This window comes from Microtus oregoni, unplaced genomic scaffold (genome assembly GCF_018167655.1).
Source record: "Microtus oregoni isolate MIOR12 unplaced genomic scaffold, Mior012 000028F_ref0000031, whole genome shotgun sequence".
Classification (NCBI taxonomy): Eukaryota; Metazoa; Chordata; class Mammalia; order Rodentia; family Cricetidae; genus Microtus; species Microtus oregoni.
This window is the reverse complement of record NW_024543087.1, coordinates 26344348-26371434: the sequence shown is the minus strand read 5'-3', so window position 1 is coordinate 26371434 and position 27087 is coordinate 26344348. Positions and strand designations below refer to the sequence as shown.

The window sequence follows — 27087 nt, the reverse complement described above, 5'->3', positions numbered from 1 at the left end:
CATAAAATTTGAAGCACATTTTACCCAGTATTAGATGTGATATAAAATATCAAAAATAATAGATACACTGAAATTTTTTCTTTTTAACATTGAAGGTGTCTACATGGGACACGCAGCTCCTCTGTCAAAATTCAAAATAAACTTGGTCATGAATCATTTTAAAAGAACAAAATATCAAAACTTTGTTTCCAGACATCATTTTGGAATCCTTAGACTAGATCAACATTTCAAAAACATTTCCAGTTTTATATTAGGTTTTATATTAGGTTCCTGTAACTGTAGGCTGTGGAGTAGGGTCTTCGGGAATATATAGTGAGTAGAGAGAGCGACTAAGGTAAATTAAAAGATAAGAATTAGATTGCTAAGATAATCTGAGGTTTCTAAGGCAGCACATGATCCATTTCTAAACAACCTGTTTACTAGGTCAGAGGAAAAAATAGCGGCCAAGGGGCCCTTGAAATGAATCAAGTTCTTTCTTATACTATTTCATTAATCCTTAAAGATGAGGGTATCTTGGAGATCTGAAGCCCTGTGCTTTATATTTTTATTGGGTATTTCTCTCATCTCACTTCCATTTATGCACATGTCTAGCCTTGCCACAGGTATAGCCACAGAAGAGGTTCAAGCGTGGGCTTCAGAAGCAGAAACCTTCCAAAGGACAAAGAAGACCTGACAGCGGGCGGTGGTGGCGCACGCCTTTAATCCCAGCACTCGGGAGGCAGAGGCAGGCGGATCTCAGTGAGTTCGAGACCAGCCTGGTCTACAAGAGCTAGTTCCAGGACAGGTTCTAAAACCACAGAGAAACCCTGTCTCGAAAAACCAAAAAAAAAAAAAAAAAAAAAAGATCTGACAGCAAGTCCACCTTCAGGAGGTAGAGAGGAAGAGAATCTGGCTTCTACCAGACAAGGGAGGTTGAGGAAATGGAGAGGATAAATCACAGGATGAAATCACCTACAACTGCTTTCAGGACTGAGCCCCTGGCAGGATGTGTGATATTTGCATGGCACTAAGTAGATTATACATAGATGGACCTGCACAGAGAACATGAAAAACACCATAAGTATTGATGTAGCCCATGGAAGGAAAGGAAGTGCCAAGACAGCAGTCAATCCTAAAGGGTCATTTAGTGACTGAGGACCAAGAGGTAGATGAGCATCGTTTCAATGGATAACCACATGGAAAGGTGACTGGATCCATATTACCCGATAAGTCTGCATCCTCACCTCCCTGATCAACCCACCATTACCCAAGGAAATGGAAAAATGCCAAATTTGAGGAGGTTAAACCTCTCTCACTCACATGGAATGAAGCTTGAAATGAAACAAAGATGGGCGTGGAAGAAAGCATTTCATCTTTGTGAACTGCTAGTCTGATCTGATACACGGACAACTCTTTTAACAAAATAAATGTACAGGTTTTGATACCTTTCCCAAGGCCACATGGCCAGGAACAAGGAACATTAAGATTCAGACTTGATCCAACCTTCTTCCTGCACACCATCTAATCAGATGTGGCTGAAAAAGTTGAAAGTGGACTTACTGGCAGGGGACAGGTTGGGACCGATGCGGTGCTGGCAGTGGATACCCAGTTTTGTAGCTTTTGTGGACATTGACTTCGGTGGCAATTCCCAGCAGCTGGGATGAGGAGGACTGGGAATCCCAGTTGCTTTAAAAACCAGGCAAACAGTGGCCTCTCGGTGGTTTCCCAACCACTGATTTAATGAAATACAGACTAAAAACATCTAAATATACTAAACACAGATACGTCCTTTCCTTGGCATTTGCTCTAAGCAATAAGAACCATTACAGAACATTTCTACCACATTAGGTCTTATAAATAATCTGTAGACACTTTGAAGACTACAGGAAGGTATTTGTTATGTTTATGCAAATATTCCACCACTTTAATAAGGAACTTGAGTTCTCTGATGTTTCTGCACCTGCCTGGCAACTGGGAACCAAGCGCCAACCCATATAAAGGACAATGTTATTTTGCATGCATGATCTGATGCAGCGTTCCTATTCTGAAGCAGAGCATTTAATGTGAATGAAAAGCTGCATATCCATCACCCACTGCCTGTCTGTCTTCTGAGAGGTGGGGGTCTGCTCACGATAAATGCAGCTCTAAGAGAAATTTAAAGCCAGAGACCTCTGTAACGTGAACCCACCAACTCTCCATCGTATACAAAGGTATTCAGAAAGCTACTGTCTTTCCTGCTATCTTTCCTCCTGCTATTTAGTCTAAGAAATACATGGGAAAGAGTGGAGGCTGTGCTTTCTTTTGCTTGCTCTTTGCAAGGCTTGTAGATGGGGATGCCCCTCAATGAACGCAATTTCACGGATGGTCAACTATCAATTTTGAGCAATGTAAATGGGCAGACTGTCTGAAACCTTGCTTTCTCTTTTTCCCTCATTTTGGTGATGGAGATACCCCTGGAATGCAAAGACGAAGTGAAGTGTGTAATAGACCCTCACAGGCTGCAGCTTTAAAGCTACGTGCATATAACCTCAAAGGGGGTTCACGTTGCTATAAGGTGCAGGTGACTTGCAAAGAAAAATGATCTGTCATCGTGGCTGGCCGTGACACATTTTCATCAAGCTTTCTTAACCCTCTTTTTCTTAAAAAAAATATAAGTGTACCATTTCTTTTGCTTTTATAGCAAATATTTATATGATACTGTAGAGAACAAAACATAAGATTTAGGGATGACCCCAAAAGTCAGATCCCTGAAATTGAGGCTCTAAATTTATGGAGTCAGAAGGTCTCTCATGCATCATCCGGAATATTGATTTCATTCCCCAGACAAAGAAATTGGGAGTCTGAGTGGCAGAGCTGTCTTCAAAAACCCAGAGTTGATGAACAGTGGCAGTGAGGTCTAGAGTTCCCCTCTACTCCCTCCAAACTCCAGGGCTAGCCTTTTCCTGCTGAGCCTGATGCTGGTGGGTCTGAAGCTATTATCTTTAGGTCTCTGCTGGTGTTGTCAGAACTCTGAGATAATGTCAAGGACATCTGGCAAGGGATTTACCTCAGATTCCAGCAGCCTCTAGTGCTCTTTGGCTGTGGTGATCTCGTACTGGTGGTATGTATCTGCATTCAGATCCAGGTTCCATGCCCCTGACATGGTACAGAGTGGGATCTAGATGATGCTCTTGTCACATGCTGTTGAGATGCCCATAGGGGAGCCCACCTAAGGTGCTCAACACAGTGCCTAGTGCATGTATGCAATGCAAATATGGGGCCTAGAACCAGGGGTAGTTTGTGCTGTTTCCTAAATTTGACCTTGGTCTCCCTTTAGAAGGGGCATCCTGTGAGAAGGAAGTTTCATACAGACTCCTTGGGGAATGCTGTCTGGATAGAGAGCACTCTATGCTGGTGTGTGCCTTCCTTTTTTTTTTCAGAAGCAGAAACCCAAGGGATGGAGAATAACTTGAACACAGACTTTATTAAAAGAAATTTGTACTAAATTAGACCAAGCTCATTAAGTGGAAGAATGTAGCTCAAGTCTCTGCACCAATGTTAGAGCCTGGAAGAAGGGGGAAAATGACCTGAAAATGCACAGCAAATCTCAGGGCCACATGTGGCTCCAGTTGCACAGCATGAGGCGCATATGCCACCGATTACAACCCTTGGGCTATTTCTGTCTTTTGATCCCTTTGAGCCTTTGTTTTTTTCTTCGCCTTCACTTCAAAACTCCAATGAATATTTTGTATCTGCCCTATTAAACCTCCATTTTTTGGAATTTTTTTCTCCATCTCCTGTTGTAATAGTTAAGTCAGGGATAGGACTGAGCAAAAATAGGTCCCAGGATGGAATGGAAGAATCCAAGATTGGTGGTATCATTAGGAATGGGGAGAGAGCCTGTATAGCCTAGAAAGACCAGGATTCTCTAAACTGCAGAGACAGGGGTCAGTTAGCACTAGGAAGAGTGCCACAGGTATGGGGCACTGTGCTGAAATACATCAAGGAAAATGGGGATGAGACAAGGAGCAGCCTGGTTTGCCTGTGTGTGCCTCTAAAGCTCCTCACGCACTTAGCCACCTGACTAAAAGAATCCCTGCTCAGGTTCCAACACACAGAGGGAACTCAGAGACACTCAAGTCTACTGCAGGATAGGTTTCCGGGACTTCTGCCTTCGATGGTATTTTCTAGAAACCTCAAGACTCTGTAAAATACTGTCATGAGTTGGCAGCTATCTGGTCTACCTCCTTGCACAGGTAGCCTACAGGACCTGGATAGTTAGGTCCAATATAGATGTCCAGGAGCTAAGCAGATGTGGCTGTCTGATTTTTCATAGTATTTGGAATTGAACTCTGTTTACTCAGTTTTGTTCTTACAAGTGAAAACCTAAAGAAAAGGGATTCACTTAGTATTTAAATGATCTACCTTGCTGTGTCCTGCCATTGTTTGAATTTGTCATTCCTAGGTTCACAGATTGCTAGTTTGGTTCCCAGAGTGACAGTGTTGAAACATTTGAAACATGTTGGACATTTGAAAACTGAGTCCTGGTGGGTAATCACAAGAATGGCCTCTTCCAGAGCTTTGGATTGGAGTCTTAGCATGGCATCTTTCCTGCTTGTGTATTCTTTTACCGTTGCTATGCATCAAGAGGTGACATAGCCAGGAGGCCCCTGCCAGAGCCAGTGCCAGGCTCTTTGGAACTGGTTAATGCAAATGAAGGATTCAAAGACTTTCCTCGCGATTTTGTGAGGCTGCATGGACTAGGCCTCACTGGCAACGTTTCTTAAGTGTAAATGAAGTCTCATTTTTTTAATTACTGGAAAAATACCAATGAAAATGAAGTTCCGCTGATTGCATGCCTTTTAAATTCACCAACAGGACACAGTAGGCTAATTGGGTCTGCAGAACACAGCCCAGCAACGGAGCTGGAGCCAGCTCCCAGAAGAACCCAACACACAGCGTCCATCAAATCAGTTTCTATTCACTTTGTCTGATCCCAATCGGAAATTTCACAAATGAGAACCAGTTCCCTAGTAATCCTCAGAAGCACCGGAAAAGCTCCCCACGCTTGCAAGTCCAAGGCAATTAGAGGGGCACACACAGGGCTCGGCACTATGTGTGTAAGCAGACAGCAGAAGGCTGAGAAACGTGGAGACAAGGGCTGCTCCACAGGGCATCAGTTTCACAGTGCTGCATCTCATTGGAAGATCTTTTGATTTGTCATACACAGCCAGAAACGTGGCTCCCAGAAAAATGCAGAGATTTATAGGAATCCAAATTCTTTAACCAGGCAGGCAGCATGGTATCCTGAGACTTAGTTTCAACTCCTTTCCTCTACCTCCTCCCCGATACCTCCTGGGTCATGTACCTTGCAGTTAGGGAGACCTGAGTACGCTCATGCTCCCTGCTGTCACCTCCCTTCCCTTCTTTATGAGGTCTTACTCATTCTATATTTTAAAGATTAAGATTTCGGGGGGAGGGAATCACAGGACTCATTCCTCTTGGAAAAGCACCCAACTTTTCTCCCTGAACCGACAAACAGCTTGATTACATCCCTGACTGAATTTCTAGCCATGTTTCCATAGTTTTCCTTCTAATACTGTTCTACAGTTTCCTTTCTGACTAATGCGTGGATCTTGGGAAGGCAGAGTCCATGGGTGAGGGCTAGCCTGAGGGGAGGTGAGGAAAGTGAATCCATGCAGGGCAGCTGAGGAGAGCTGGGGCCACAGGTCTAAGAGTAGGCCTAGCGTTTGTCGATTGTCTATTGTGTCGGATTTGAAGGAAGGTGGAGGAAGTACGGAACATATGTTAAAATAACACATTCATTCACATGAAACATGTCAAGCACATGCATCCCTCATGGAACCTTGAGAGGCAGGCTTTACTCTTATTTGAGAAACTAGAGTTTAGAAGCTCAGGAGCAAAAAGAGCACAGATGATTGCCGGCATCATCACAGTGCTTGGTTCAAATCCTATGCATGGAGTTGGTATGAAACAAGACACGGGGACCAAGGGAACAGGACAGAGGACCTAGAAATAAATCCAGCCACCTATAGCCAGTGGATTCCCAGTAAAGTGGCAAGAATATAAACTGAGAGAGGACAGCCTGCTCAACAAAGAGTGCTGGGAAAACAAGACACCTTTATGCAGGAAATGAAACCTACACTCCCATTATTCTTCATTCTGTATTTTAAAAAAATCAACCGGAATGAATCAAAGGCTTAAAACTCTGAAACTTCTAAAAGAAAACATACCAGAAATATTGGCACAGGCAATGAAATGAGATTACATCAAATTAGGAAGCTTCTATAAAGCAGAAGGAAAAAAAATGAAGAGACAACCCACACAAAAGAAAATTTTTGCTAACTATCCATTTGACAGGGGATCAATATCCAGAGTATATAAAGAACTCTAAAGAACAAATAATTTCATCAAAAATTGTCAAATGATCTGAAGAGATACTACTCAAAAGAAATACTACAAATGGCTTATAAATATATGAAAATTGCTCAAATAGTTTTAGACTTCAGGGAAAAACAAATTAAATTTTATAATTCAGCCATACTACTCTGGCACATGTATATCTGGAGAAGCTTAAGTCAATACACATATCCACAAACCTGTGTTTGTTTTTGCACTACTTATAATAAATAAGATATATAATTTACTTAAGTACCCATTAACAGATAAACTATATAAGGAAAACACACATATGTGTACACACACATATACATATACACACACATACATGATACATGAGTATTATTTAGGACAATGTTGAATGAAATCATGCTATTTGCAGGAAAATGGATACAACTGGAGATCGTGGTAAGAAAAATCAGGCAGATACAGACAACTATCATATCTTCTCTCATGTGGAAACTAGAAAAAAAATGAAAGCAGATAGCTTCTAGAGAAGGGTTCTGTGGAACTCAGTGGCGTTAGGACCCTGGAGCCAGCAAGGGGTAAGGTTGGGATGTAACTCAAGCTCAGAGTTTTCGGCCTCCAAATCTCTCTCTCTCTCTCTCTCTCTCTCTCTCTCTCTCTCTCTCTCGTTGCTTCTTGGAGAATTAAGGAAGCACACAGCTGGTTAGCAAGAGGAGGACGGGCTTTTGAGTTTTGCAATGATAAGGTTACAGGAAGTAGAGAGTTTGCAGCACCTGCATCAGCACCTATCAGCTCCTGCAATGCCCACCAGGAATTGATATTAGGAACTGCCACTCAGCAGAGTAGACAGAGAAAGACTCAAGACCTCATCCACCCAAGGAAGAGCATCCCTAGCACATGCCTGGAAAATGAGCCAAAATCCAAACGAGCGTTTGTCCTGGTCGGTTTTTATTGTCAACTGGGCACAAAACCTAGAAAGAGAAAACTTCAACTGAGGAATTGCCCGGACCAGATTGGCCTGTGGCCATATCTGTGGGTGTTTCTCTTGATGACTGATGTGGGCAGGTTTAGGCCCCTGTGGGAGGCGCCATCCCTAGGCAGGTGAGAGAGCTGGGCATGGGCCAGCAAGCAGCATACGTCCATGTTTATTAACTCCAGCTTCCTTCCTGGAGTTCCTGCCCTGACTTCTCTCAAGGGTGAGTTATCAAAGTGTAGGATGAAGTGAACTCCATCCTCTTCTATGCTGTTTTTGGAGTTTATCATAGCAACATGTTGAAACCAGGGTTACAACTTAGCATTCAAAGTAGCTTTCAAATAAACTGTAATCATATGTCCTTTTGAGCTGGCACTTACAGACTCACAGCATCCTCTTCAGATGTGGTCTGTGAAGGGAACAACTGCAAGCATAGACTTAAGGAGGACACAAAGAATATTCTCCACCCTCACTCACAACTGCCAAGAGGGTCTTTCATAACTGCTATGGGCCAAGACCGCTAGAATGTTTCTAATACATCTTTTCTAATAGAAGTGCTTTATGGTATGTATGTGTATGTGTATGTGTATGTGTGTGTGTGTGCATTTGTGTACTGGGAGAGTGCATAGTGGTTGTGGTAATGTCAGATTATTTGTCCTATTAATATATATATATATATATATATATCTGTATATATATAGATATATATATATCTGTAAGTACATATATATGTATTAATACATACTGACTAATATGTATTAATTAATTATTATATTAATTGAGAAAGCCAAACAGGTGTTAGTTGACAAGGTGGATAGACTGTGGTATTTATATATGAAATTCATAAATACTTTCAGTTTTCCTTCCAGACACACCATAATCATCACCTCCCTGCTCTCTTAGCTGTGGTCAGATGGATTGCTCTGCGCAATACGAGGACTAAAGTGACTGGTGTCCCTGATAGGCGGACGCTCTTGGAGCTTGTACACACTTAGCTGTGCTTTCTTTCTTTGTACTTAGTGAGGTGGCTGCTGTAATTGCTTGGGTCCCACACTGATGATAAAGCAGGGAAGCAACTGGTAAAGAATACCAAGACACAAGTATTCATTAACTGAGACTTGGCACATGCTTGTCACTGCGGGGCACCAGCCTATTCTACCTGGTTCAGGGATGGTCTTAATTATTTACAGAATCACTTTTTATTTGGTGGGATTGTTTTCCCACCTCTGGTGGCAAGCATATAACTGGGGGAGCAGTAGCTGTAACTGGCTTGGGGTGACAAGAACCCAGATGTGATCTCTGAGGGCAACCAGGAAGAAATCATGGTGAAGTTCATAGGAGGATGTACCTAGCGGTGTCTTTTTCTCTTCAGGCTATGTCCAGTAATACCCATGCTGGTATCTGGCTAGGGCTCTGAGCTACACCAAGGCCCCCACTTCAGCACAGCTGTGTCCAATGATCAATAAGTTCTGTCCAACCTTTACGTTAGTGCCTTGATCTATCTGTTAGTTTCATGGATCCTTGCCATAAGGTACAATCTTCTCTTGTCACCTTTAGGAGCCTACAATAATGAAAAGACTCTCATCCACAAGTCCTGTAAAAATGTTAAACAAGGCTTGTCACCCTTGGGTGAAAGATGTCACACATGACATGGGTAGCCTCAGCTCAAGAACATCTATTTTTATTTTTCACGGATCTGTGTCTACTCCCTGGCTTTTGCTTCCCAAAGCTCAGAGTGTATACTATATACTCCTCTTTCCATATTTGTCCCATGAAGCTGCTCCCAAACCACTCTTTATCCACAGACACCTGTGACTCCCCTAAGTCACTCCTGTGTCAACTGATCCACAGAGAGCAAATTGTTATATGGTTGGCTTCTGATACCCACAGGTTCTTCAGGTGGCTCAAAAATATATCTTTAAAACTTGTGTCTGCACTTCATATTTACAGGCATTTAAAATGACTAAACAATGTGGTATATGTACTATTTGTAGAGTATTTATCTTGCATTATGGGATATAAATAGTCAAGAAAACGAAGTATACAGGAGATTGTACAGCGTTATGGGATAGTCTTTTTGTACACTGTGAAGATGTGTTGCTGTCATTGGTTTAGTAAAGAGCTAATGGTCAATATCTAGGCAGGAAGAGGTTAGTGAGACTCACAGAGAGGGAAAAAGAGAGCACGGGGATGAAGAAGGGCAGAGTCTCCAGGATGTGGAGAGAAAAAGCAAGATGAACTTGTCATGCTGATAAAAGAAACTGCCATGTGGTAGAATGTTGATTAAAAATATAGGTTAATTTAAGGTGTAAGAGCTAGTTAGTAATACACCTAAGCTATCGGCCAAGCATTTATAATTAATAATAAGTCTGTATGTCATTTATTGGTGAGTTGGTGGTCCCGATGAAAAACATCACCTATTGTGTGGGGTTATATGTAGGAACAATGTCATCTTAACTGGGCTTGAGCAAGGCTTTGGTGTCCATGTGAGATGTGGGAATCAATTTCTTGAAACTACTGTGGGATGGTTTCATTAACAGCACCTCTCCCCTCACCACTGAGTGGTTCACAGATTACAATCTTGGAGGCGTTCACAGATTCAATCAACACAAGGTTGGGTCTTACCTCAGAGTGCTGTCTGTCTACTTGGGAACATCCTCCTTCCCCTCTAGTTGCCCTCAGTGGGCTTCAGAGAATCCCCAGTACTCAAGAAAACAGAAACTAGAAGAAATGGACTTCTCCATGGGTGGCATTGCCCGAGGGCCTCTGTCCTAAGAGGTGAGGGACAGGGCTGAGGCAAGGGTCAGTACTGAGCACTGAGCGTACCTCGAGAATGGCCCCTATGACTGCGTGGCTTGTGGACAGTTTGCTTCTCATAGCCCCGAGCATGCAGATGCCAGGGGTTTGGACACTTGAGTGACAATGAGATCCTTGGTTTCTAAGCAACCTTGAGATAATTGACAATTTTGATTAGAGATTCTATATTCAACCCTTTCATATATGCAGCCACTGTGTGGAACCAGTTAATATCCCAGAATAATAAAACAGCCTCAGTAACTCAGAGGCATCCATGAACTTGTCTTGGTTGAGCTAAAATAAAAATCCATTCTCAAGCCTGGCGCTCCATTGTTACTTAGAGCTAGTGTCTGGATTAATGCTTACTTTTCTGAGTACTGTTTTGTTAGTAAAGAACTAGCAACTTTTATTCTGGCTAGCTTTCATGTTATCTTTTCTTTATTCTCTAACAATATCTCCCATGGACAGCACACAGAGTTGAAAGAGGGCTCCACTTAGGGTTACCTTGCCAACAGGCGCCGACAGTAAGTTGCATGGCTATATGAGATGGATGAATGGGCCAGTCATTGGTCACCAGGTATGGTTCATATGTTGCTCCATCCATGTATAGGGTGACCACAGGAAACTCCACATTGATGACATAGTAATGCCACTCTTTGTCACAAATCTAATGGGGAGAAAGAACACACACAGAGAAGTAACACTTAAAATTGGATCTACAACGTGACATCAAGCAACCTTTTAAAATCTCATTTTGAAAGTAGAAGAAGATGTTTTGGGGTCAGAAATTATTACCCCAAAGACTTAAAGAACATAATTTTGACATATATCACACACTGAGGTTATCAAACACAATAAAAAGAAGAAATACAAATGGACCCAGTCATTGGCTGAGTACAGCCACCCTTTAGAGTTTGCATAATCAGCTCCAGGAACCAAACTGATTTTAAAATCTGCAGATGTTCAAGTTTTTTTTTGGTAGAAAATGATGTTGCATTTGCAGTTAACATATGCAAATCCTCCTGCATATGTTAAATAAACTCCAGATAACTTAAAATTTCCAATGTGAGTAAATTCTTTAAATAATTGCTCAGCTGTATTGATTAGGGACTAACAACAAGAAAAGGAAAAGCCTACTTATATTCAATATGGGAGCCATTCCTCAGTTGGGTGGATTCATGCATGCAGAACCTTTAGCCACAAAGGGCAGACAGACTGCATTTGACAACAGGCAGAAAGAACATCTTGTTCACACAATCACCACTATTTTTGATGGACACGTAGGAGTGTCTTCAATGGACAAGGTGCAGGTGAATGCATTTTTCTAAGTTCTGGGATAGATGGAGCTGTACAAAGAATAGTGCTTCAATGAAAGTAAAGCTAGAGATTGAGATAAACGAGGAGAGAAGAAAGGACAGGGAAAGAAGAGAACAGCAGAGTGGTTCGAATTCAGAGTTAGAGGGGGAAGAAGCAGGAACCCTGAGGAATCAGAGCCCCTAATCCACTGCTTAGGGCTCATCAGAGAACCTAGTGTAGCCTGGCCCTTCTAATTCAAGGAAAAATTCCAAGGGAGACAGACTTCTTAGCAGGATTCTGCCTTCCTTCACCTTGGGGCACCCGGGGAAGCAAAGAGCCACAGATGTAACCTTTTACCTGTACTGAGGACTAGTTACTTTTAACTATGTCTTCACAGCCTGCCACACTCAGGGTCCTGTTCTTTCTCAGGGCACTTGTAGAATGTTGGGAGAGGGTGGTGTGACTGTCATCCTCACTGGGCTGAGAAACCCATAGAGAATCAGCGAGCTACACCTCTGGCATGTCTGTGAAGACCTTTCCAGGGATGATTGCCTCCATATGGCTCTGACCTAATGAATTAATTAATCCCTTAATGGATTCATTATATGGCTATATTACTAGGAGGTGGCGAAAACTAGGTATGTGGGACCTAGTTGGAGGAAGAGGTTACTAGGAAGGCATCCTTGGAACTGTATCTCACTCCACACATTTCTTGTGTTTCTTGACTACCAAGGATGGCCCGGCTCTGCCTTTCCCTCTTTGCTATGATGGACTGACATCTCCGAAACAATGAGCAGAAGTAGTTTTCTCCCCTCCTCTTAGGCATTTGGTTACAGTGATGTAAAAGTAACTGATACAGTAGGAGTCACATTTTCTGACCCAAGAGACCAGACTCACACTGTACAATTTATAACAAAAATGTGGGGAGGAAGGCAGGAGACAGAAAAGGCAGCCAGACTGAAGAATAGTGGTCCCCTCCCTCTGTGCAAGCCTGGGCTCTCCTTTGTGTTCAGTCTCCTCTGCACCCCGTGGAATCCTCTGAAGTGTCTCTCATCTGTATCATTTTCTCTCCATCACCCCTGTCACAGATGGCAGGAGAGGCTGATGAGTTCTGCATGAAGGGGACCCCAAGGTGAGGGCATCAAAGTCCTCCCTCCATCCCGCACTGGATTAAATGTGCTGTTTCTCATGAATAGATAACACCAACAGGGATGCTAAATGATCTTTTCCCTTTCATTTTGGAATAAGAATTTCTTCCTTAATGTTCTTTTTATATTGTCCCTTCTCATATCTCAGAAAATTACTTCTTTTGAAGCCTATTAGTCTGATAAAGCCTGATGAATATTTTAGGGACTGTAGTAGGAGGTTCAAGCAGGAAGGGTCCACGAGGGTCACTCCAATGTCTTGTTGAATTCAGTGAGAGTCCCTGACTCAGTTTACCCTCTCCACCTTATTGATGAGACCATATCTGAATGTAGAGATATTGGGGTGAGCCTGTGACTAGAGGGGGTAGCTCCAGGTTATAGTGGTGGAACACAGCAGGAACTCTGAGTTTAGGGTTGTTGGAAGGGGAGTGTCTGAATGAAGCTCCCAACTCAAGGGACCTCAGTGCAGCCTGTGTGTGGAGCTGGAGTCAAGGATAGCCAGGCAGCAGAAGAGACCTAGAAAATGGTTCACATCCTGGAGGTATTTCAAGAAGTATCTGGAAGCTCTGGCTAGGTCCAGGGTGACAGCAAAGTATTCCTGCACACATTTCCTCTTCCATGGAAAGTAAGCTAACAGGGATAGCTCTGTCCTGGGTCCCGTCACTACCCTCACGGCATTCATCCTCTCTGTCAACATGCAGGTCGATCCCACGTGCCTCAGCCAATCATATCACACCCTGTGACTGCTGCAGATGAAGTGGAATGTCCCCTGGCTCGATTTCTCAACATTCAGCCTTTTCATAGGAAAATATTTCTAGGAGAAGTAAGAACCATTTCATACCCTAAGAGCATCAGAGCCCTTCCCAGGATGGTAGCTTTTCCTAGAGACTTTTCCTATAGTTTTGTTGCCTTGTGCTTCATTGATAGGCAGCTACGACACCTCTCATGATACAGGGAGCCTGTGTCCTGAGCTAAGTCTCATGGTGGAGGTGAAGAGGCTTTCCCACCCTCATTAGCATATCCAAGGCTCTAAGCAGTCTTCAAGAATATGCCTTTAACACATTTTCAACCTTGGAGAAGGGTACATATATTTCTATTTACAGTTTTTGTATAAATAGAAAATGCCATTGGAAATATATATATATATATTCTCTCATCATATTAATTTTATAACAATGATTACAAATGGTGCTATAATCAATTTCTTGAGCATAAATATTTTTCTGCATTTCTGAACATATCCTTAGAAAAGATTCCTGAAAGGATATTAAACGGCTCAAATATCATAGTTATTTTAAGGTTCTTGATACATACAGGGATATTTTTCCAGCTAAAGATTATAACTCTTTATTCTTTTACCCAGAGATTGTGAAAAGATTCCTGTATGTATTGTTGCCACATTAAGTACAAAAAAAATTTTAAAAAGGAGGGAATATCCCAGAAGTTTATGGAGGAACACATCTTGTCTCATTTCTGTAATGAATCACAATAGAGGTACGGGTCATGCGTTCCCAAATCAAAACAGAGCTACCACAGATGTGAGGAGCAGAGGGATGAGCAGAGCTGCACGCATGAGCTCTTAATTGGGTATCCAAACAGTCTTCTGGTTCATACCTCGCTTACGGCTGCAGACCTGTCCCGATGAGCTATGTCAGCAGTGAAGGAAATGCCTAATTAGAGTTTCATAAATGTGGATCTATGATCAGGAAGAGACCCACATTGACCCGTGGCTAGAGTGGCAGGGACAAATTGTAATTGAAAAATGACAGAGCCAGGAGGCAGCAAAGTAGAAGTCTTGCTACATAGGTCAACCAAGACAAGGCAAGTAGGCAAAGTGACCTTTCCTTGGGGGAGAGATGAACTTTAGTTCTTAGCTTCTTGTGAATCACTGGCAATGCTAACTAGCTTGACACCCGTCCCATGGTGCCCCTGAGTGGATGCCCAAGGCATGACCTAGACAAAGCCACCTCCTTCTCCACCTCCTTCTCAGATGGGATTATGGTAGGTGGCCATGGATGCTCTTTAGAAGGTGAGTAAAAAAGAGGCCAGAGATTCAGAGACCCACGCCAAGGCAGGGCACAACTCTGGCCGTTTCTCTTCCCAGCTGCTGACCGCCTGATTCAAATACCACATCCATGTTGGAAACTCTGACTTAGTTTCCCCTTTAAGTTGGGTGTTTTTCAACACAGTTCTTCAGCATGTGACACACTGATCTGTCAAGCACTGTGTCAATTCCTGTATCTATTGAGGTTGTGAGAGACAGCAGAGCTCAGGAGATAGATTCTCTGCCTTCCTGAGTTTCAGTCAAATGGGGAGGGGGGCAGTGTGGGGAGGGGGAGGAGTGAGGGGACTGCATACAAAAATATTCAAATGGAATGGGGATTTAAATGAATGTTGTAAGTCAGGTGCCGAGCACTTGGAGGCTCCAGAGAAAGAATGGAGAGATCTTTCCAGCTGGGAGAGAGTGGAATTGAGGGTGAGTGCTGCAGACTGTGGAGGTTTCACTGGGCATGGAAGGTAGAATAAATCTCAAGCAAATGAAGCAGAAACCTCTTAGTTCTTTAATCGCTCATTTTTCCCACTGTTGGAGGCACCGGTTTGGCAGCATATGGCGTCTAATTCTTTCAGTCATTTCTTTCTGTAGAGACGTGCAAAAAGCATAGCGTATTTTGTGAAGAACCACCCCCAAACCTAGCTGCAGCTTCTAGTTCAACCGAGGCGTTGATGACAGGCTTCTCACAACCTGGAGTTCATAGTTATTCTAGGTCTGTGCAAGGTAAGTATATGCTATGTGTGTTGTGTGTCTGTGTGTGTGTGTGTGTGTAAATAAATGCTGTGTGTGTGTGTGTGTGGTGTGTGTATGTATGTGTATGTGGCGTGTGTATGTGTGTGTGTAGTGTGGTGTGTATATGGGTGTGTGTGTGTGTGTGGTGTCTATGTATGTGTATGTGGCGTGTGTATGTGTGTGTGTAGTGTGGTGTGTATATGGGTGTGTGTATGTGTGTGTGTGTGTGTAGTGTGGTGTGTATGTGGGGTGTGATATATTAGGAAGATGGGAAACAGGAGACACAGATGCAGATTTGGGTAGATAGATGTTCAGGAGAGGTGAGGAATGCAAGACAGGCTGCAAGCATCCTCCAGGGCTGGAGGACTGAGGACCTAAACTGCCTTTTGTGTGCAGGCAACAGGAAGTCTGGAGGTCTCTGGGCTGGGGCAGGGGTGATGTTTATAACAATCAGTTTGGGAACACGCTCCATTTGCAAACAGCTTTCCACATTCCTACTTAGGCTATCCAAGCCCCTGTTAAAGAAGGAGGTTCAAATTTGCTCTAGGGAAAAGAGAAGGAAAGAAATGACAAGGCTTCCTATCCCAAGGTGGAGCTTGTAAACTTCTTGGGAGTTGGAGGTGACACTCGGGCCAGCATGGGCTTTGGGCTTCCATGTTCCACTTCCTGTCCTTTCTTTTCACACAATGGCAGTGTTCGTGCATTACACTGATCACACCAGAGCCTCAAGCAGATCCTTAGCAGCTGGACAGTGGGCTCACAAGCCACATTATCCCTGAGCAACCTCAGCTGGAGATTCTTCAGGAACTGCAGATTCACCATGTCCCGAACTGGGCTCAGCAGTGCTCCCCTCCCACACTAGCCTAAACATGCCCTCTGGGCTCCTGTCTCGTGATCTGTCATCTAAGGCACCCCTGCCGGCACGGCTCCCACAGGTTATTTTAATGTCTTGCTCTGATGCTTCTGTCTTGTTCTCTCTCCCCTCTGCCACTCAGCACCCCACTCCTCCTCAGCACTTGCCAAGAGGTAGAGAGAGGGATCGCTGACTGAGAAGGCAGACCTGGTACAGACAGTAAGGTGGAGATGTTTGAGCAACAAAGAGGTCTGTCCAATGGTATAAATGTGGGTTGGTTAGAATGACCGGGTTTCTCTGGGGCTTGTCCAAGCCACAAAAGGAGATGGACAAGGAAGTGAAATGAGGGATGAGGAGAGAGTCCATGTAACTGAGTCTGGGGTTCTGGGGTAACTGGCTGAATATCGCACATTCTATATTAATTTCTTAGGATTTCTGTTCTGAACTTGGGGAGAAAAATCTTTCCAATTCTTTGCTGCCACATTGGTTAAGTGAGAATGATGATAACAGTATCACTCGTGGGGTTATGTGCATTTAGTAAAGGACCTACAATGCTCAGCACTTATTTCTAGTCTTTTCTTTTCCAAAATACACTGAGATGCTGGGTAAACCAGCAACAGTAAAATAAAGAGCAAGGCTAAGATCTATGGAAAGAGAACTCTTCTGACATCAAGCACGAAGGATTAGAGGTGAGAATTGAGACTAAGGGTGGCAGAGGGCTGAGCCTCACCCATCACCGGGAGCTACAAAGGCCCTTGGGGAGAAGAACCAGCATTTAGGTCCTTGTCCCTCTGCAAAAAGAGAGCTTGAGCTGGGTTAGTTGCATGAAGGTGGCGCATACACATAGGGGACTGCTTGAAGCCTGGATCCCAGGACAAATACGGCTGCTGACCAAGGCTGAAGGGTGGAAGCCAGCCTAGTGCCTTATGTCTTAGACTTGCTCTATGCATGGGTATCAGGGTCTAGGTGAGGATAGCTGACACAGAATGGAAGCTCCAAGCTCAGAAATGAAGTCCATAGGGCCCTTGGAAAGACAACTTCAAATACGTTAAGCATAGATGGGAATGAAGAAAATAGGATCAGGAAGCTGGAATCCCGATGTGATTATGTAGCATCTCTATCCTGCCAAGACAAGAGTGTCACTCTTCTTGCTAATCCATTTAAGATCTTTTAAGGAGGTCACCTGCACTTCTGAGCCAGTGTGCTTCCTGTGGAGGTGACCATGACAGCTCAGATGCTACCCACTGGGCCTTACATCAGAAAGCCCAGAGAGCTGACTCAGGACTGCTGGGAACAGGAGATAAAGCCAGCGGCCCATGTCCAAGAGGCCATCCCTGTTTGGAATTTGTTTGAGTAACATTTGGGCAAATCCCCAAAACAATCCTGAAAATTGCCCTTGCAACTTGTGTTTGGAGCATATAAATCAAGAATTGCTCAATATGCAGGATTTCAGCTACTCCACAGGGACAGAAAAGCATACTAGTCCTTTCTTAGACGCTGGTGGTGTGTCTGCACCCTGGCACTTTGGAGCTGTGGCATGATGCTCTACTTTCTCTCTACATAGTCAGCTGGTTCATTGCTTCATTCATTCACTCATTCCTTCATGATTTAGAGTAAAGCAGTGCCTTTGAAGGATTCTAATTAGATTTCCCTTCCCTACCCCTGGATGATGCTCATTTTCAGCTTTCTGTGATTTCAGTTACCAGTTTTTATGCAATAAAGATCCCAGTACAGTTAGTGACTCCTCTAATTAAAAGATTTCCCCTCACCCAGCTTGGGGCTTCTCTATAAATCTATCAGAACCCCGTGAAGGAAAAATTAATGGAGTAGGTTAGGAGTCAGAGGTCACAGCCAGTGACTCTTAGAACTGGGCCTTCCTGGTGCCCTCCAGCCAGGAGCCATGAGGGTCCCCTTTGCCATCACTCAGGAAAATGTCCTTCGGTGATCCTTTTAGGCTTTGGTTCCCAACTGAAAGTTTATAAGATGTTGCCTTGCAAGATGGACCACGCAGATGCTCTTTGGAAACCTTCATAGAGTACAGCTCAGCAGGCTGTTTTCAGCAGGATTCCTAAAGCATGGTGCGGTGCTCATGCATCTCTGCAGAAGTTGTTAGGAATGCAGACTTCCCTGGGTCCTGGCCGCTGACACTCACTTTTAACAAAGCAGAGGCTCCAGGGTGGGGCTTGGCAGGCTGTTGTGCAAGCCTGCAGGCCGTACTGGAGCTGCTACATTTGAAAACCTCTGCTTAGAGATGCAGGGTAGGGTAGGGTAATCTCTGTGAGCGTGACTGCATTTAGAATCAGCTAGGAGCTGTACCCCTGGACCTGTCTGTGTGGATCTGTCTAGAGAGGTTTAGCTGAGGAGGAAGACCCACTCTGAATGTTGGCGATACCATAGTCCAGGGTTCCGGACTACATTAAAGGGGGAAAGCGAGCGGAGCACCAGCATTTATCTCTCAGTGCTTGCTGATTACAGCTACATTGGCTCATGCCCCAGCTACCACAGCGAGAGCGGCCAGCACACCTCCCCTGCTGGGACGGGCTCAGCTCTCAAACCAAGAGCCAAAAGAAACCCTTGCCTCTTTAAGTTGCTCTTGTCTAGACTTTTTTTTTCATAGCAATGAAAAAGTAACAGTTATAGAACCTTACTTGTTTTATTTCTTACGAGGCGCTTGTAATAAAAATTCCCAGAAGACTGCTGCAAAATTCATCTTCCCCAACACATGTTTATTGTATTTTCCACTATGTTTTAACACTTCCTGGTTCGGAGGATGTGACAAGGAATTACATGCCCTTGTCCCCTCTCCCCATCATCAGAATCTGGGGTTCACATTTTCTTCCTGCCACTGACTACCCCAAGACAAATGTCTGTCCTTGGTTGGTCACACTTTCTTCCTCTTTCAGACTTTGTCTCTAGTATAAGCCGCTGACTTCCCCCGAGGATATTTCCTCATGAATTTCCAAAGCCAGGCGACATCTGTCAGGACCCTGGGGCACAGATTCAGAGCCTCAGGGGCCCCGTGTGCCTGCTGGAGGTTGTAAGCTTAAATGCGCCAAGTGAATTCCATATTTTACCAGGTTAGAAAGCACGTGTTTAAATTTGAAAGTTAGGAAAGGGACCCTTTCTCCATGGATGGATGTTCTTATCCCGAGCAGGATCAACTGTGCACAGCACAGCAGATTATGCTTTCAAACAGGGGCTGTGCGGAAAGGGTGTCGTGCTAGGATAGTGTGGAGGACAGGGTATGGGATCTTCTTCCTCCACGAGCCTGCAGACTTCCCAGGTCCACCACACACAGGAAGACTGAACAAGTAGCATTGACTACTTCTGCTCATCTAAGCAGAGGGTAGAGAGGCCCCAGCAGGCACAGGGGCTTCTAAACAAAGGACCAAGTACTTGGTGGGCATGTGTGTAGGGGTTTACATCGTTAGCTATAGCCACAGAAGCCCTATGAGACCCAGACTAGAGAAGGTAGATTGGGTCTTCTCCTCAATGTCTGTTCATCTGGAGTCTGGCACCTCTTTATGTTTATTAAAATTCAGGGGCTAATAAAAGGCAGTGTCACCATGGCTATGCATCCCTTCCCCCACGCATGGGCCTACACAGCTTACATGAGCATGAGCTCTCTGCTCTCGCAGTCTAAGAAGAGCGCACCTATCCCCACTCCTCTCTGCACTGTATTGACCACTTCCACAGCACCAGCCTGTGTCAGACTCTGCTCCACATCCAAGGCACACATGGAAATTTGCATCCTTTTATAGCTATATCAAAATGATATTATCTACTCACTTATCAATTCAACGTGTTAAAAATTAAGATAGTTTACATTTGGTTTCTCTACTAACTCTTTGTAATCCAATCTGTATTTTATTCTCCCAGTCCATCTTAGTTTGAACTAGGCACAGTGGAAGTGCCCTTGAGGTCCATGAGGACAAGCACTGTGTCCTCCATATCTCTTATGAATTTCTATAGCACCTTGAACCTCCTCCAGGTAGCAGGTAGGTTCTCTGTAACTACTGATCACACAAGGGGAGGCAGAGATGGGTGGGTGGATAAGAACGCTCATGTCCCTCATAAGGGTGTTATTCTGTTACTGGGCACAGAGCCCTTAGGAAACTAAAGAATTAAATCTGTCTGTGGTCTTTTCAAAGAGAAACTAGGGTGGGACTTAGGGCCCCAGGGGTCCAAGGCAGCCTGTTTAGAGGGAACTGCACAGAAATGTGGGTTATCTCCAATACACCCCCCAGCTTCTTAGGAACTTTATAGGGGGAAGCCCTGGTCCGGCAGAGATGAAAATAATGCTCTGGTATAAAAATGTTTCGTTCCATCCTTAATTTCTCCCTTTGTTCCTTCTTGCACAGATGAACGTCAGGGCGCTCTCAGTGATGTCCCTCACCCCTAGAGAAGGGGATGTTTGTAGAAAGCACAGAGCAGCAGGTGGAGGGTTCTCAGGGTACACCCAGCCCTTCTGTGGCCCAGAGGCTGGCAGTGATCTCAGTGTAGCACAGCTGGCTCATGCTGTTCCTGGCAGGATGGACCCCAGGACTCCTCTTTCTTTGTCTTCAGGCCTGGGTTTTAAAAGGTATTTCTTGGCAAAGAGACTAAGTCTGTCAGGTGTCAGATGGGAATCCCATAATGTTAAACAAGCGGGGAGTTTGGTCATGTATTTGAAAAGAGATTAATTTATCATTTTGCTACTCTGAGTTCTGAGGTTGGCTCTCCACTCATCTAGTCTATCTGTAAGTGATGAAGGGTGGAATCCTTGCAAGTTAAAAAGAAAAGAGAAAACCTCAGTGGATAGCTTTAGAGAAACATAATTGTAATTTTGTTGACATATTTCATATCTTAGCCTGCTGAAAAAAAAAGTTCCCTGAATAATTCAAATAAAAAAAAAATCTATGCCCAGAAGAAGTGAAGAGATGTAGAATTGAAATATTTGAAGTGTTTCCACTTTTAAAGACATGGCACCTGTCGGTGTAAGGCATGGCCCGCATGTCAGAGCTCACAGGAGACTTCCTTCGCTGGTGGCCCTGGGACCTGGCCAGTCACAGGAGTGTAGGCCTGTCTGTGCAAGTAGCAGCAGAGACTAGAACACATGCACGGATGCTCTGTGAGTTCCTAGCACAGAGTGCTTCCTAAACCAATCTTGCTCTGGTGGGACCCAGGGCGATGCTGTGATCATCACACCAATGCTCACTCCAGACAAGCAGAGTCATGCTGCCACTGCTGGATCACCTGTCCCCCTGTAGAGCCATTTTCCTGGAGGCTGGCTTGCGTCCCATAACTACTTTTCCAACGAAGGCTTGATAACCAATTGCCTGGGCTTGGAATACCACAGCAAAAAAATTGGGTATTTACTCTAAAGAATCAATCAAGCCATTAACTTTGGGGAAATCTGTAGAACTCTTTGGGGGAAGAGCTGCAGGTGAAAACCCATGATAACATCCAAAAGCTTGAGCGCAGACTCCTTTCGGTATTATGAATATTTACCAAGTGGAATTTTCACATCTGGGTTTTGAGCTCGTAAAAAGCTCTGAAAAACTGGTTAAAATTTAGCCCATTTAGCCACCTAAATAAAAGCAAAACAAAATGAAAAGTGAAAGCAATTCCAGCATGCCCAGATCCCCCTTTCTGGTAAGATACCTGTTTGCTTCCCTGCTCGGCTTCCCATGGACCACTCAGCAGAGACTCCATGAGTGCCCACTGGAGGGAAAGCTTGGGACGGTTCCAAGCTTCAGTCTGGTTGTGGATGGCAAGAAATGCAGACGCAAATGCATCTCCACTTCCACAGAAGTGGCTCTTTTATCCTGGCTCTGGGACAAGCTACACTCTTCAGCAAGCAGATTTTAAGGACTTCTGCACAAGGCTGGGGAGGTCTCAGGGCCTATGGCTTTATTGTCACGGCTTTTTGTGTGTGTTCCTTATGCCCCCACAAGCAGGGCTTTGTGCAGAGAGAAGTTCAAGGAGATGAGCTACATTCAAACGCACCATCCACCATGGCAGGAAAAGCAAAGCAGAGGTGCCAACACTCAAGAGCAGAGTAGAGCTAGTGTCACCTGAGAGCTTGTTAGGGACACAGCTCAGCCCAGACCCTGACCTTCTGAAGCATAATCTTCCAACCTACCAGAGTTCTGGGAGATTTGTAGGTACTGGACATTGACGACTTCTGCTCTTGGATGGTGGACATACCCTCAAAAGCAAACAAAACCTCAGCCATTTATTGGGGATGAACTTGAAGGGTGTCTGTATAAGATTCTTGCATGTCAGGAGGAATTAGACACTGAGCTGTGGGGACAGTAGAAGTCCTTTGAGTGTTTTACTCAAGCCCTATGTCTTAGTTTGTTGGTGTCTTGCCTTCCACATCAAACTTCACTCCAGGCAGGGGAGAGGAGCCTCCACAAGTCTGCTGGAAGACAGACACTGAGTTTTTATCCTTGTCATGGGAGCCAGCGATCTCCAAAAAATATCATAGTGACTGGACCTGCTCCTGCAATCATCCATTCCTCCATGGAACTCTCAGCCTGAGCAGGAAGCCATGGGATGGCATTCGTCCTAACATCAGATACACAGGAGAGCAAGAGAGAACAAGCGGCAGGCTGAGGAGGGGGAAGATTGAAATGACTGGAGATGGGGTGCCCTGGTGCAGGTATGACAAGTGAAAGCTGGGGTCTCAATAGCTGCATCAGCCGTCCCCTAGCCCTGGGGTTCTTCCCTTCACTGGGGGACCTAGAGCAAGAGCAGCAAGGTTGGTTATTTTAATGACTGCATCCAAACCCGTTCATTTAGATATTATTTATGTATTTACATCCACTTCATTCCTCACTAGATTTAACATCAATTTGTGTTAATAATAGATCCTTAACAACCATCATTAATGGCAACAAAACTAATGGTTTTTCCATTAACGAGGTCTACTTTATTATTTTCAAAGTGTTCCACAATACTTCCCCCTTCCTTCCCAGTCTCCCCAGGAGGATGAGTGAGTACTGCAAGTATTCTACAAAGCAAAAACCAAGAATGTTAAAAGTTCAAGGATTCTGTCTGAAGCGGCTTGGGGGTGGGTAGGCTGCAACCCGAGCCCAGCTTTCCTGAATCCTAATGCTATTTCTTGGCTGACTTTGCAAACATGGAAATCAAATCAACAGTAACAACACTGTACGGGTCATATAAGGCAGGCATGGAAGAGAGAGGGTGCAGTATTGAGCCAGGAGCATTTCCCTTTGGCATGATGATCCTGGTTTAGGGTCACCACTTGAGTGGTTTTAGGGTTGGCTTGAATGATTTTCTTTGACTCAGTGCCAGGACTGGCCTGGTAAATGGGAAGTCTCTCTTTCTCACACAGATATTCTGAGAGTATCGTTGATTTTCTAACATGCTTTTCTTCAGTAGTCATATATAGCTGTATATATTGTATCTATCACTTGTTTCCTTGGTTACTAGATATTTTTTAGAATCCCCAATAATGAGTAAAGCTGCTGTTTGGACCAGTTTCTGATATTCAGTTAGATGAAATGCCTGTGTCAGCCCTTGTGGGTGACTAAGGAGACATTTGGGGTCAGCATCCCGGATGCTGACTCCAAATCTTTGTGCTGAGGCATGGGACCCTCTGGTACGAGCTCCCTGGCCACCTACAAAGCACCTTAACTTCTAACTTTGCTTGCCCCTCAGTGAGAACTTTAGTTTTCTGTAGGTTAATGAGAAACACTCAAAGACATGTTAGGTTCTACTATCCACTTCCCACACCAAGGGTGGCTCTGCCAGTGGGTGGAGATTCCTGGCATGAAGATCAGCTTCCAGCATCTTCAACTGTTCTCCAAGCATCTGGTGCCTTGCCTGGGACCAGCTGAGCTTTTGTTGCTTGGATTATAGTTCTCAGCCCAGAAAACAAAAGAAAGAAAGAAAAAAAATGCCCAAGTCCATGCCCTTGGCTGACCATCTAATTACTAGGTCCAATTAAAGTAATTGCACATTGGGGACCCTGAAGACATGAGAAAATTAAAAGTCACCTTGCCACTGAGTTCCAGAAAGGCACATTGCTTCTGCTGCTGTCAGTAGGAAAGGCTGTGAGTCATCCAGTTAAAAAAGCAAACCTGGACTCCACAGAATCAGGTGCAAAAGCCCCTGAAGACAGCAGACACCATTATCACTCTAGATTGGACTGATACGGAAGACACATAGTATCAGAGTCAGGAGTGTGTGTTTGTGCGTGTGTGCATGCACTCAGACATTTTTTATAGCCCAAACCCATAACCACATAAATCAGGTTTCCCCATCCAATTACATAGCTGAGTCCCAGTTGGTGGGAGTTGAGTTACCTGCAGATGAAGTAAACCAGGTAATTCAGTTTTTCTAAACAGCTTTTCTCTTGACATAATCATTATTAATTATTTATGTTAGTGTGAAAAAATTCATCCTATGTTCATAATTCAGGAAAAATTGTTGGTATTAGGGATTTCAAAGACTTGCTATCCTGTACAATTTTGAGATTTTATTTAAGACACAGAGCTAGAAGAACCTTTGGAGGAAGTGTACGCGGCTCTGTCCTACATGTATGTTGATAGTACTGACACACTTTCACAGCGGGAACAGAAGATTGGTTGGGAACTTTACAGCAGCCAACACAAAGAGGAGGCCTGACGCGCCATACAGCTTAGGCCCAGAAAGGGATCAGACACCTACTGTTAAACGTGAAAACAGTCCTTTCTTCTATGGAGTCTAGACAGAAATCTGTCTGTGGGTCATGCAAAGGGGGCTCTCTACGATGTGGAAACCACTGTTCACAATGCTCCTGTCCATCTACTGAGTTTTCTGGATTGGTTTCCTACTACCCTTCAATGTGGTCAAAGGGTTAACATTGAGACACACCCTCTAAAGAACAGGGGTTTGAGAACAGTTAAGGGCTGTGTGGCTGAAGACAAGCCATTTCAATTTTCTGGCCCCAGGTGCCCCGATGGGGACATCTGCAGTGATTCTTCTTCACATGTTGTGTGATGGTTCAAAGATCCTGGTGGAGCGAGGCTTAGTGATGTGGGAGTCCCCTCTCTGTGCTGGGATTACCATTAATGAATAAAGAAACTGCCTTGGCCTGTTGATGAGGCAAAACTTAGGTAGGCAGGGGGTGGGGGAAACTGGACTGAATGCTGGGAGGAAGAAGGCAGAGTCAGAGAGAGATGCCATAGAATTGCCGCCGCTGGAGATAGATGTACTGAAAGTTTGCTGGTACACCACAACCTTGGGGTGATTCACAGATTAGTGGAGATGGGTTAAATTAATATGTAAGAGTTAGCCAATAAGAAGTTAGAGCGAATGGGCCAAGCAGTAATTTAATTAATACAGTTTCTGTGTGGTTATTTCAGTTCTGGGCAGCTGGGACGAACAAGCGGCCCTCCACCTACAGTGTAGCATGTGTTCCTTTGCCCCCCGCCCCAACACTCTGCATTACCTGATTACTGTTACTATCCAAACCCTGAGTTGATAGAGTAGGGGTTCTGCCTTGTACTCCTCTGAACTCCCAGAACCCAGCTTGATGTCTAGCGTAAAGCAAACATGGCTCGCAGTATCAGAACGAAGAAGCCGCCTTGCTCTTGGCTGCGTGACTAACACTGCAATCTTCAGAACGGCACGGCTGAGATTGTAAACACCCCTGTACTGCATGTAAATGATTCTCCTCCATCCCAAATAATAACGTAGATTTAATTAAGAACACCTTTAAAACATCCTTTCAAAGTCGAGTCCCAGTCCTCTGTTCCTTTCCAACTCTCAATTTAGTGACTTGAATGTGATTTTTGCTGAAACCTCTGAATGGCAAATCAAATTTTCATCCCCAAGTGTCAGAGATAAAGCTATGTGAGAGAACAGAATAATTAAAGGCCAAAGAGGTAAACCCGGGCTCAGAGTACAGCGTGAACACAGGAGAAAGGTGGTGTTGTTCACACACTTTCTTTGGCTGATTAAATAAAAGGTCTCGGTTATAAATTAGAACCTTGTTTTCCTGAAATATTAATCTGTGGCTTAAGTTTTTGTTCTTTTTTTTTTTTGTCTATGGCTGACGGTAATAATTCAGGCTGCTGGGGAATGTCCTTAGCAGGAATGACTAAGCATTGCTAGACCCTTTCTGGAATATTCCTTACATGGTGGGAGGCCCTGTCCTCTGTGGGGAGCAGGGTAGTTTAACTACAGACTCCTCAACCTTTCTCATCTATGTTCATTTCTATCCCACGTGTCTGTTGGTCCATCCACCTCCCTAGCTATCCAGCGTATACTCACAGGGAGTGGGAATGAGATGGATGTTAAATAAACACCCCACTGCTACTGAACAGTAAATCCAGAAGTCTGGAAGACACACAGATGGACAAGGATCTTCCTCCCACAGAGAGACAATGGAATGAAGTGGATGCGGAATGAAAACCACAGATGTCTGTACTGATATTCACTCAACCAAATTTCCTTGACTGAGGTGCAAAATAGCCAAGGTTTCCATTTGCTGAGGTAAGTGGCTGTGCTTGGCCAAGATGAGGAGGCCATATTTGGTTTGGTATTGTGGTCCCAGAGTTCAGCTTGAAATTCGAAATACAATGTGCACCCAGGAAGAGTTCTCAGTGACAGGCACCTCCTCTCAAGGATGGGGACTGTGTCCTACCTGCTCCTTTACAGAACACTACTACATAGGTACTAATTCATTCACTTCTTGAACATCATTCATGTCTTTGAGTGAACATAAGTGTACGTTTCTCTTTGGTGACCAAGCTAGACCAGTTGAGTCTATTTAAAGCATTGCCAAAGAGTTTTCCAGAGTGGCTACATCAGCTTCCACTCCCAAACACAATCAATATCCAAGCCTTCTGTGTACTCTCTGTCTCTACCAGATATCTGTATTGTCTGTTTTTCCTTTGTT

The 27087-nt window shown here is 44.2% G+C and overlaps 1 protein-coding gene across 2 annotated transcripts in view; it reads right to left on the bottom strand.

Annotated features, from left to right (window-relative positions):
* Positions 1–27087, bottom strand: part of Clstn2 (calsyntenin 2) — a 580398-nt gene that overhangs the window by 31854 nt on the left and 521457 nt on the right. For both annotated transcript variants that reach the window (XM_041676753.1, XM_041676754.1), the window contains exon 9: positions 10619–10781. In XM_041676753.1, the coding sequence (XP_041532687.1) occupies positions 10619–10781 (163 nt within the window). The remainder of the gene's footprint in view (positions 1–10618; positions 10782–27087) is intronic.